The sequence below is a fragment of the Microtus ochrogaster genome, linkage group LG4 (genome assembly GCF_000317375.1).
Source record: "Microtus ochrogaster isolate Prairie Vole_2 linkage group LG4, MicOch1.0, whole genome shotgun sequence".
In the NCBI taxonomy this organism is placed as follows: Eukaryota; Metazoa; Chordata; class Mammalia; order Rodentia; family Cricetidae; genus Microtus; species Microtus ochrogaster.
In genome coordinates this window covers 64,231,523-64,243,523 of record NC_022030.1, presented here as the reverse complement: position 1 = coordinate 64,243,523, position 12,001 = coordinate 64,231,523, and the positions used below count along the sequence as shown (strand labels likewise).

The 12,001-nt window shown below is 46.1% G+C and overlaps 1 protein-coding gene across 1 annotated transcript in view; it reads left to right on the top strand.

Moving 5' to 3' along the window:
• The window catches only part of Inpp5d (inositol polyphosphate-5-phosphatase D), a 111,317-nt gene that overhangs the window by 55,200 nt on the left and 44,116 nt on the right, over positions 1 to 12,001 (top strand). Inside the window, exons 5-6 of the mRNA XM_005361784.3 lie at positions 1,983 to 2,123; positions 8,795 to 8,882. Of these exons, the coding sequence (XP_005361841.2) occupies positions 1,983 to 2,123; positions 8,795 to 8,882 (229 nt within the window). The remainder of the gene's footprint in view (positions 1 to 1,982; positions 2,124 to 8,794; positions 8,883 to 12,001) is intronic.

Below are 12,001 nucleotides of genomic sequence, written 5' to 3'. Positions count from 1 at the left end.
AATGTCTCTTCTTCTTCTTTGCTTACTTTTTAAAAAGTTTTGGAGTATTTTTTAGATCTATAACTTTTGGGTCTTTCTTCCCTGGCAGGTGCAAGATTGCTTTTCACTTAGAAGGTCACTACCATTCTGTGGTCAGGTGGCACCTCCACACCACGACCACCCACGCCCCTAGAGTGTTTCTCACAGGAAATCTCTCTGCGAGGCTGCTCCTGCTTGCTGCACTGCGTCCTGTCATGGTCAGCCGCAGGGGGATGCTCTCCATCCCACAGACACACCCTAGTCTTGGAAACACTAGCTCTGAACCCCAGGAAATCCAATGTGACTGACCATTCACAAGTTCTCCTCACACAGTTCCTGTGGGGCCCCAGAATGGCGCCATGAACTTATGACTTCACTCATAGAGAACTGTTCCTCCAGTCAGCTCTGTCCTGCCAGCTGGCTTCCAAATAAACACACAGAGACTTATTAATTGTAAATGCTCTCAGTCAATACTTTAGACTTGTTACCAACTAGCCCTTACATCTTAAATTAACCCATATTCTTACATCTTAAATTACCACGTGTGTAGTAAGGAGCTACAGGCTGCATTCCTAGCTTATGCCCCTAAATGACAACACACAAATTATATTCTTTTAAACACTGCCTGGCCCATTATATGTAGCCTCTTCTTGGCTAATTCTCATATCTTGATTAACTCACTTCTATTAATGTATGTAGCACCACAGGGTGGTGGCTTACTGGGAAAGATTCAGCATGTCTGACCTGGCGGCTGGATCCATGGCATCTGACCTCACACGTGACAGTACCTTTTTTCATGTACATGTTCATTTACATGTACATGTTCCTCTCCTGTTTCCCCTGGCAACCCTTTGTGACTCTGCCCTCCTTCTTCCCAGCATGCTCTTAGTTTGGCTCTCCCACCTAGCCTTTTCCTGCCTAGCTATTGGTCAGTCAACTCTTTATTGACGATGAGAGCAACACATGTTCACAGTGTACCAAAGGATTATTCCACAGCAGGGTACAGACATTATTCATAGAACTATGTCAGGTGGAAAGGCTGGCTCCTACTAGCTGGAGTCCAGAAGCATGTGGTTCCTTGGTATATGTGATGGTGGACGTGGGGAGATCAGGTAGTGCCTCCTGATCGAAAGGAGACAACTTGGTTCCCAGAGTTGGAAACCCACAGCCACAAACACCTACCCTTCGACCCTATCACTTCCTGAACTGAAAAGGCCAGGCCAAATAGGGGCTCGGGGTTGGTGGGTAGGCACAGTCAGGCCACCTGAACATCCAATGCCTGGTCTCACGTTCCTAGCCCTCACAGAGAAGCCAGGCATGGTGGTCTGTGTCTGTAATTCCAACACTTGTGAAGTCAACTGGACGTGCAAGCACTAAGCAGGCTGAGGCAGGAAGATCAAGAGTTCAAACCCAACCTGGACTGCATCGGCAGACCCTATCACACCTCCCTGACCTCCAGTCCCTAAGGAAACAAAATCAATAACACATTGATTTTCCCATAGAGGCCCAGGGTGACCCCAACCCCTCTATTACTATAGTGCCCTGGGTCACCTTTGACTGTGAATTTGGACTCTGTATGAGGGTCAGACCTCTTGTTTCCTCTAGACTGGATTGTCCTTCCAACACTTGGATTCCAGCTCTATGAGCTGAGGAGATGGAAAACAGCCCCCTCCGTATGTTTTGGAGGCTTTTTGTCTAAAAAATAAATAAATAAAAAATAACCATTCCCCCGCACCCAGCCCTATCGCCCTCTGTCATCTCCCTCCAATAGTATCCAACAGTGCTCATCCCAAGAGTTATTCTTGCTGGCTTTGGTCTGTTCCTCTGCCTCTGCAGTCCCACATGAGGGACCTTCTTCACACAGGCACACTGACAGCCCAAAGATGTCTCAAAATCCTCACCATGTCAGCGTCTCTGTGGCTGGAACAGACGAAGCGGATTTTCACTTCCCTTTTGATTTTCAGGCTCCCAGAGGAACATCTCAAAGCCATCCAGGATTACTTGAGCACTCAGCTCGCCCTGGACGCTGACTTTTTGAAGACAGGCTCCAGCAACCTCCCTCACCTGAAGAAGCTGATTTCGCTGCTCTGCAAGGAACTCCATGGGTAATGGAGGTCCCCGAGGGAGGGATGCGGGGAGCCTCCAGTGGATAATGGCACCCCCAGAGGATGGCCACAGCGAGAGAAGGCACATCATTAAAGTGACCTCATGTTCTCCTCTCCGTCCAAATGTCTCTACTGCACTCACAGTAACTGGACAGTGGGCAGAGTCTGGAAAGCCCCGTGCTCCTTTGAATCTCTTGTTCTCATAGAATCTGAATTCTTACTGGACTGGGAAAGGTTGCTTAATTGTTTGTTCTTTGTTGTTGTTGTTGTTGTTTGGGGGGTGGTGTGTGTATGCATGCTGGGAACACAGAGCCTTGTGCATGCTAAGTAAGTGTTCTGTTTCGGTTTTGTTACTGTCGTTTGATTTCTCTGTAAAGAAAAGTAGAGAACATTGCCAACTCATTTGCTCAGGACCTGGCCTTTAAATATATATATTTTATTTATGTGTGTGTGCGGCATGGGGCGGTGGGGAGGGCATGCATGTGCTATGCTGTGCGTGTAGAACAGAAGGTAGCTTTGCAGAGTTATTGGTTCCCACCGCCTGCCTTTATGTAGGACCCAAGGCTTGAACTTGGGCTGTCAGACTTGCACAGATGTGCTCTGACCCCGCTGAGCCACCTCAGCCATCTGATCAAGTCCCTTAGACTTTTGTCACCACTTTTCCTCCTTGCCACAGCCTCCACATCCAACGCACACATAATGGCACCAGCAGGAAATAAATTAAAGTCATTTTGTGTGTGGGTGGTGACAGCTCAAGTCTCCTGGTGACAGAAGTTTTTAAAGTGAGCCGATTCACCATAGCATCAATTCCCTAACACTGAAGTTATTGAATCACTGACCAATCGGTAAAATGTATGAATTTTGATTGTACAATTTGAATTTCATTAACCTTAAACTGAACTCCAAACATAAGCACACTTCAGTTGGAGCCACTAAATGCCAATGCCTTTAATCCCAGAATTTGGGAAGTAGAGGCAGACGAATCTCTGTGGGTTTAAGACCAGCCTGGTCATTATGAGTTCTAGGACAGCGAGGCCTACAGAGAGACCCTGCCTTAAAAAGCAAAACAATCCCATAACTACACTTTCACCATCAGGAGGCCAAAGAGTCAGGCTGGTCTGCAGTATGAGGAATTAGCAGGGAATATTTCAAATGCCCACAGCTGGGCAAGGGAAAGTAACACCAGGAAGCAGCTGAAAACAGTCACGGGAGCCCAAACCGCTTACAAAGAGCAGGGAGCATCTCATGGGGCGAGGGCTTGCCGCAGCCCTGCTCTATTCCGTGCTTTGGTACACTTGAAGCCGTTTCCAGTTCTCTGGTGCTGTACCAATCTTCATTTGGTTACCGCTCAGAAAAGAGTCTTTCATCACCAGTAATCTAGTTCCCTGATCTATTTAAAGGCTCTTAAAGGCACAGGCATTTGTCACGTTTGGTAAACGTGACAAATAATTTCTTTGACAAACCAAGCAGTCGTCAGGCTTTTGTTTCAGTGACCTGGCTTTCTCTGCTGATGCTGTCTGTGGTGCAGCCAGCTGGGCGCAGGCTGTCGTTTTTATACATCTCCGTGATATATTTTGTTCTGTTGTTAGAAATCATTTATCACTAGGGGAAAATATACACAAATGGCCATTTCTTTAATATATATATATATTAAAATTTTGTGACAGCTCATAACAAGCTGTTGTTTCTGCCTGGACACAGGTCCTGACCTTTGTTGTGTCCTTGCTAGTCCTTTCATGACTCCCCACAACACTGAGTTCCCCAGCGCCTGCCTCACCCCATCGCTATGGTGACAGCGGCTCCCCTGATATGCCTGCTTCTCGTACATTATTCCAGTGTAAAAAGCTTCAATATCTCTATTCATTGGATAATTAACGTCAAGTCATTCGAGGCACTGGAATGTTCTGAACCTCCTCACACACATCTTCTTCGCTGTTATAGATCAGGTGGTGGCCAGGCACAGAATGCTAGAACAAATTGCTTCCCCCACCCCTGACATCCCTGCAGGTGCATCCCCTGTAAACCCAGTGTTGGATGTGCTCGATTAGATAGGTGTGCTCACTCATCCATGTGTTCACTAACCCTCTAGCAAGCACCGAGGGCCTCCTCTGCACCCGTTCTGAGAACTAAGCTAAAGATGAGTCAACATACAGAAAACTCCAATTTAGCGACAGATTCAACAAATAAAGGCGCGGGGGCCTGGAGAAATGGCTCAGTGGTTACGGACATTTCCTTCTTTTACAGAGAACCTTGATTCAGTTCCCAGCACCCATAGGGAGGCTCACAACCATTTGTAACTCTAGTTCCAGGGGATCTGATGCCCTCTTCTGACCGCTATAGACACAAGTCACACATAAAGTGCACATAAACTCATATCCAGAAAGTAAATTTAAATTTTTTTAAGATTTATTTTTTTATTATTATATAGTGTTCTGTATGTATGTATGCGTGCAGGTCAGAAAGGGGCATCAGATCTCATTATAGATGGTTGTGAGCCACTATATGGTTATTGGGAATTGAACTCAGGACCTCTGGAAGAGCAACCAGTGCTTTTAACCTCTGAGTCATCTCTCCAATCCCCCCAAAAATATTTTTAAAATAAAGGAATTATTTACATAGATATTCAGATAAACAAATTTTCATTTCTACATTTTATTTTTGTTTAAATTTATTTTTGTATGTGTGTGTGTGTGTGAGTGTCCTTATGTGTATGTATAGCATGTCTGTGCATGTACCCATAGAGACCAGAAGAGAGCAGAGGATTCCTTGGAACTGGAAAGATAACCGTGAGCTGCTTTGCATGGCTATTCAGAATCTAACTTGGTTCTGTGCAACAGCAGCCAGCTCTTAACCGCGGATTCCTCTCTCCAGCCTCCCTTCCTCTAATTTTTTTTTTTTGTTGTTGTTTTTTTGTTTTTCGAGACAGGGTTTCTCTGTGGCTTTGGAGCCTGTCCTGGAACTAGCTCTATAGACCAGGCTGGTATCGAACTCACAGAGATCCGCCTGCCTCTGCCTCCCGAGTGCTGGGATTAAAGGCGTGCGCCACCACCGCCCGGCTCCTTCCTCTAATTTTTAAAATTTGCCCTTTTTCCCTTCTTTTTGAGACAGAGTCTCAGTACATAGCTCATCTTGACTTGACCCCCTCTCTCCTCTTGCCTTAGTAAAAAGGCTGAATTTATAAGCATGCACCACGATGCCATGCTTAGAAGCTCACCCACAAGGCTGGAGAGACGGCTCAGCAGTTAAAAGCACTGAGAGCTCTTCCAAATGGACCCGGGTTCAATTCCCAGCACCCAAAAGGCGGTTCACAACTGTCTGTAACTACAGTCTAGGGGACTTGTCAATTTTTCGTGTGAGGGGGGAAAAGTGAAGTGATAAGGGCTCAGAGAAGAAGAAAAATAAGGGGAAGAATAAGGAAAAGAAAGGAGACTAAGGGGGAGAAGCACAAGAAGTAGCGAGGAGAAGAGTAAGGGCTGATTTCTGTGAGGTTTCTAGTTTTACAGACGGAGTGGGAAAATTCCATAGGCAAGGACAATGATACTTTGCATATCAAAATCACAAAAAGGGCAGGTAGAACCTGACAAAGCAGTACTCCAAAGCAGGTGGCCCGACCCAGGAAAGATCAGCAGACAGCCCAAACCATCAGATAAAGACGCTAAAATCCCTGAATCCTGATTCACTCATTCTCATCTAATCTCTTTGGTGACAACCAGCTTTGGGGACGGCCCAGATTTGTTTGTTAGCAGAGGTGGGGCATGCTGCCTTCCTGCTCAGTGCCTGTCTTCTATAGAAATTTCTTTTTTTTTTTTTTTTTCGTTTTTCGAGACAGGGTTTCTCTGTGGCTTTGGAGCCTGTCCTGGCACTAGCTCTGTAGACCAGGCTGGTCTCGAACTCACAGAGATCCGCCTGCTTCTATAGAAATTTCTATGTGGTCTGTTAGCAGGGAATTTTGTGGGATTGGCTCTAGGTAAATTTGACTATTAGAACAAAGAGTGAATGCCCTAGCTCCAAGGCCTCAGGGGTAGGGGGTATGGAGCAAGGCCACTGCAGTGGTGTTCTGGGAATGGATCCCATTTCAAAGGGAAGAATCAGGGCTTCACAAAGTTTCCACAGATATGACAGTGATTTTTCCAAAAGACAAGTGAACACAGCTCTGCAGCTCTGCAAACCGGGTTACCCCATAAATTGTCCCCTTGTGGGTCTGCCTTGATGAATCTGTCAGCTGTACATTTACTGTACAGTCTTGTGGGTTCCAACAATATAGATACAAATGAAATTTTAACTGCTCCCTAGTAAATATTAATGATAAACTTTTAACTATACTGCTAGAGAAAAAGTAATAGGGGAATAAAAAGTTATAAATCACTTTATAACGGCATCTAATCCATCTAGAATGAAAATAATGTGATAATGCCAAAAGCACTAAGTAAACTTTATAGCAATATATGAAGATGGCATGATTCCCAACAAAAAGTTGGCAAAAGAGGTAGTCAATTTATCTAAGGAGAAACAGAGTAGAAATCAACCACAGAAAAATACTTAAAGGCATTTGAAATTAATATAGAAGCCCACTCAGGACCCCAGGCATGCCCAGTCCTAAAGTATGACATAACTATGGACTTTATAAAAGGGAGAGAGAAAATTCAGTTGTAGAATGTGTGCATAACACACACAAAGCCTTGTGTTCAGTCCCAAATGCCATTTAGACTGTGTGACAGGACAAGCCTCTGATCCCAGCACCACGGAGGCAAAAGAGTCAGAGGTTCAAGGTCATCTTCAGCTATTTGCAAATTTGAGGCCAGCCTAGGGGGCGGGGCAATGGGGGGGTTGGAGATGGAGAAGAAGGCAGTAAAAGACATTCAGAAGGCAATCAAGACCTTGTCCCAGGAACAGTACTGGCTTCTTGTCCCTGGAACAGTACTGGCATCCTGGCCACCTATGCTGTCACGAGAATTGCCAACATTGAAATAAAGCCACAAACTCTGGTTCTCCTAATTTTGTGATCAGAAAATTTTTTTAAAAGGCTATGTGAACAACACTGTTCAAAACAGTATTTACACACGCCTTTAATCCCAGCACTCAGGAGGCAGAGGCAAGCGGATCTCTGTGAGTTCGAGGCCAGCCTGGTCTACAAGAGCCAGTTCCAGGACAGGCTTCAAAGCTACAGAGAAACCCTGTCTCGAAAAACCAACCCCCCCAAAAAAAATCCACAAAAAATAGTATTTATAGTAACAAAGATTTCAAACTAACCCCCCAACTTCTAGACATTGATTTGGGCACATCTCTTGTTAGCTTAATTTAAAAAACTTTAGGATGTTAAACATGTAGAATCATGGACAATTTTTTTAATTTTTTTTATAAAATGCTAAGTGGAAAAATCAAACTTAAGACTTCCCACTCTGAGTAACAATAAAGGGTGTAACAATAACAAAAAGAGATGGAAATAGAGAATCCATCAAACCTATTTCTGGGGCTATCAACAGACTTGATACTCTTTAGCTGCCAGGAGATCTGAATCTGAACACATGGACCACCCCCTACGCAGCACCCCAAAGTTGAATTATTTATATTTCTTTATCCATTTTTGTCTCTGTCCTGAAACTCACAACAGGCTAGCCTTGAGCTCAGAGACCCACGTGCCTCTGCCTCCTGAATGCTGGGATTAAAGGCATGTGCCACTCCCAGCTTCCTTTATCATTTTTAAAAGGAATTTCATATGTGAGTACTGTATTTTATCATTTCCCCTCTTCCTCCCTCTGACTCCTCCCAAGTCCCCTTTCACTCACTCAAATTTCTACCTCGTGTTCTTTATTATTGTTACATATATACATATAAATACATAATGCTATCTGCTGAGCCCACTTAGCGTTGTTACATATTTAAAATGCGCTTTCTAGGAGGCTAGGAAGATAGCTCAGTGGATAAAATTTTTGCTGAGCAAGTCTAAGGACCAGAGTTCAGATCCTCAGTTACCACACAAAGGCCGGATGGGTGTGGTGGGTCACACCACACTGGTTTGCATGCTGGAAGCAAAGAGAGAGAGTCCCTGGAGACTTGGGGTCCCTGAAGCAAGCTGGCTGGACAGACTAGCTGAACTGGCCCTCTCTGGGCTCGTCAAGAAGCCCTACCCCTAATATAAAATGGAGTGTGATAGAGAAGACACCTAAAGTTAACCTCAAGCCTCCATATGCGTGTGCACACATATACATACATACTCACCACACACACACACACACACACACACACACACACACACACGTAAATAAAAGAAAAATTTGGCTCTCCAGACCAAATCATAGTGAAGCCCAGGAGTTTGCATTTTTAATGAGGTGTGTGTGTGTTTGTGTGTGTTTGTGTGTGTGTGTATGCGCCCGTGCATTCATTTCCTACAGCATGTTCTTAAATGATTTTAAAGTAGTATCTGTTTCCAGATTGGATTTTCCTACAGGTTACCTAGTGCCTGGTGGGTTTTGCTCCAGTCTGATGGAAATCGGAAGGGTGGGAGGGTGGGCCAGGCTGATTGGACCAATGATCTTTGCCCGGGCATGTCATACTGGGGAGGGCTCTGGGATTTGCCACTGGGGTGTGACCTGTTGATAGCTCAGGCCGGTGTTGCCTGAAGTGTTTCTGGTTCCTATTTCTTGAGCTTAGCCTCGACTCTCCACTTCCAGGGAAGTCGTCAGGACCCTCCCATCCCTGGAGTCCTTGCAGAGGTTGTTCGACCAGCAGCTCTCCCCAGGCCTCCGACCGCGACCTCAGGTACGGGGAGCTTTGAGTTTGGAAAGATGAAATTGCCACGCCAGGGAGAGGGACTCTGAAGGCAGACGCAAGCACCACCCACCTTTTCTGGTGTAAACATCGGGTGGGGGGTGGGGTAGAACCCCTGCCCTGGAAAGGCAGCCTCTCATTTCAGACAGTGCACCCATCCAACAAACTACCTGGTGTTGGGTGAGGAGGCAAGCAAGGCCGTTCCCATCATTTCTCCTCAGAAACTGGAAGGAAAAGAAACCACGCGGTCTCAAAGTTCTTCGTGTATTTAACCCCAGGGACTACAAGATGGTGGTGCCCCTCCCCCGCAGCTGCTCATGGCTGGGCAGGAGACTAGGGTCAAATTAAGCATAGGTCTATCTATTTGTATTTTTAGTGCTTTCAATAAATTTGAAATCAAATAAGGGCCAGGACCTAGATCCTAATATTACTGCATTGTTAAAAGTGAGAACACGTGTAGCCAGACGGTGGTGGCTTTAATCCCAGCCCTCGGGAGGCAGAGGCAGGCAGATCTCTCTGTGTTCAAGGCCAGCGTGGTTCTCAGAAAGCCAGAGCTGTTGAGAGCGAAACTCTGCCTGGTGGAATGTGAGAACATGAAATAGCACAGCATAGTCTAGGGTCAGAGAGGGCAGTATCCAAAAACATAAATATTACTTACTGTAAATACTAGGAAAAGGAAATAAAATAGATAAAAATTAGCCCTATTCTAATGATGTATTTTTTATTTTTTCAAAAATTTAAGTTATTTATTTAAATACATTTACATTAAATTTTTTAAAAATTTCATTCAAATAACATTTTTTTTCATTTATTTTACATACCAACTAGCTCCCCCTCCCTCCTCTCCTCCCATCCCCTCCCCCTGCCTTCCTCCTCTCCTCCCCATCTGCTCCTCGCCCCTGTCCATTCAGAAGAGGGCAGGCCTCCCGTGGGCTTGCACAAAACCTAGCACACTAAATAATGATGTATGTTTATTGTTGATTTGGGGAAACTGGCCTCCAGCTTTCCATCTCCTGCCTTAGCCTCCGAAATGCTAGGATTATAGGCATATGCGGACACACCTGGCTAAAGGCTATTGCGTGTAGAAGGGGAGTGTCGAGTGTGTGAGTGTGTGTGTGCGCTCACGCACGCGTGCCCATATGTACATGTACTTGCATGTGAAGGCCGGAGGTCAATGTCAGGTGCCTTCCTCACTTGTTCTCCACCTGATGCTTTCTAGCACATTGTATTTATCTAGTGTATGAGTGCCTGCACACAGGCACTCAGGAGCATGTACCAGGGCCCAGCTGTGAAGGTAAACATCCACCATCTGAGTCCCTGAATCAAACTCCGGTCGGTAGACCCTGGCCATACCTTTACCTGACGAGCCCTCGTCCTGGCCCTCTACCTTATGTTTGGGATGGCATTCTCTCTCAGAACCTGGAGCTCCTCTAGATTCACCTTGGCTGGCCAGCCAATAATCTTCAAGGATTAAACCCTCCTTCCATCCCCACTCCACATCCACCCTCAGTGCTGGAGTTCAGATGACTGCTGCCAGGCTCAGTTTTTCCCTGGAAGCCGGAGACCCAAACTCAAGTTCCGTGTTTGCATGGCAGGCGCATTATAAATTTAAGCCTTCTCCCCACCCTTTTACCCAGGCCTTCAATGGGGGAAAGACTATAAACTGAGCTGCTCACTGACAGGAGGTATGAGGAAAGATGTTCAGCTGCTCCCATGGGTAACCAGGAAATGCTGTTCTACTCCTCTCGTGCTTATCAGATAGAACTGTTGATTGTGGCCAGTAATTTTGGCTTTGGGAATAATAGTGGCATTCATAGGGCCTCACTTCTCTGCATGGGAGAGTAGAAACGGGTTTTCTGAAGGGCAGACGAACTGTGTAGAAAGTTGGCTGCTCTTTTCTGAAGGGGAATGGAGGAGTGGTTCTGGGGGAGTGGGAACGGGGGGACTTGGAGGAGTGGAGGGAGGGGAAACTGCACTGGGAATATATTAGATGAGAGAAGAATTAAAAACAAAAAAATTAAAAAAAAAAAAAAGACTGCCTGCAGCCTTCAAGGAGTCAGCCCTCTGTGTGGGAAGCTGGTTTAGAAAGCACATGGTCACTGAGAGACACTGACCAGGGCAGGAACTGACGCTTTGTCTCTGAAAATGAAGACAGGAAATCAGATCGATGGCAAAAGATGGCGAAATGTGGCCGAATAAATTAAGAGGGTTGCGTCCATGGTGCAGGCGCCGCTGTGGCGTGAGCTCCCGCATTCTCCCTTGCTGTTTGAAGACAGCACGTTACAGAGCAGTATGGGAAGGGACGAGAATGAGGGTGCAAGGCTGCAGGCATGAGCCAAGCCAGGAGGATTTCAATCCAAAGGATGCTGGTCACCGCCGCGTGACCCGTAGGGCTGGAGAGAAATGGGCCGGCTAAGAAGCTTGTAGGGTGTTAAAATTCCTCTGAAGCTTTAATGTTTTGAGACTCCGGAGCAAGCTGACAGTGGAGTATGCACATACGTGGGGGTGTCACAAAAATGTGGGACTCTGAGACAGCCCCTGTGATGGCAACTTTTAGGCCACCCTCAGACAAAAAGAGTAGCTAGGGGCTTAGAGCCTGGCATGCTGGAATCTAGTGACCATGCAGCTCTTGGGAGCTTGAGGAAGGAAATTCCTGGAAAGACAGGTCGTTTTCATAGCAGCCTTGAGACTAGATGAGCTGTGCCAGGCAGCACCTGCTGTAGTCCTAGTTCTTCAGAAGACTGAGGCAGGAGGATTACTTGAGCCCAGAAGTTCTAGACCGGTATGGACAACGTAACAAGACTCCAATCAGAAAAACGGTAGGGGAACCGAATAGGTTAGGGTCCTGCTAGTGTCTTCCTGCTCCAAATGTCCTATGCAAATAAGCTTCCCTGGTATCAGACAAGGGAGAGGTGGAGAGGGCAGAGACCCTCCTTTCCCTCCTCACCCTTGACCTTACCAATAGACCCGGCTATAATCTGTTTTACAAAAGGACAGCTTTGTAAGAGCCTAGGCAGTTTGGATGCTCAACTTGCTAGACCTAGATGGAGGTGGGGGTTCCTTGGACTTCCCACAGGGCAGGGAACCCTGATTGCTCTTCGGGCTGAGGA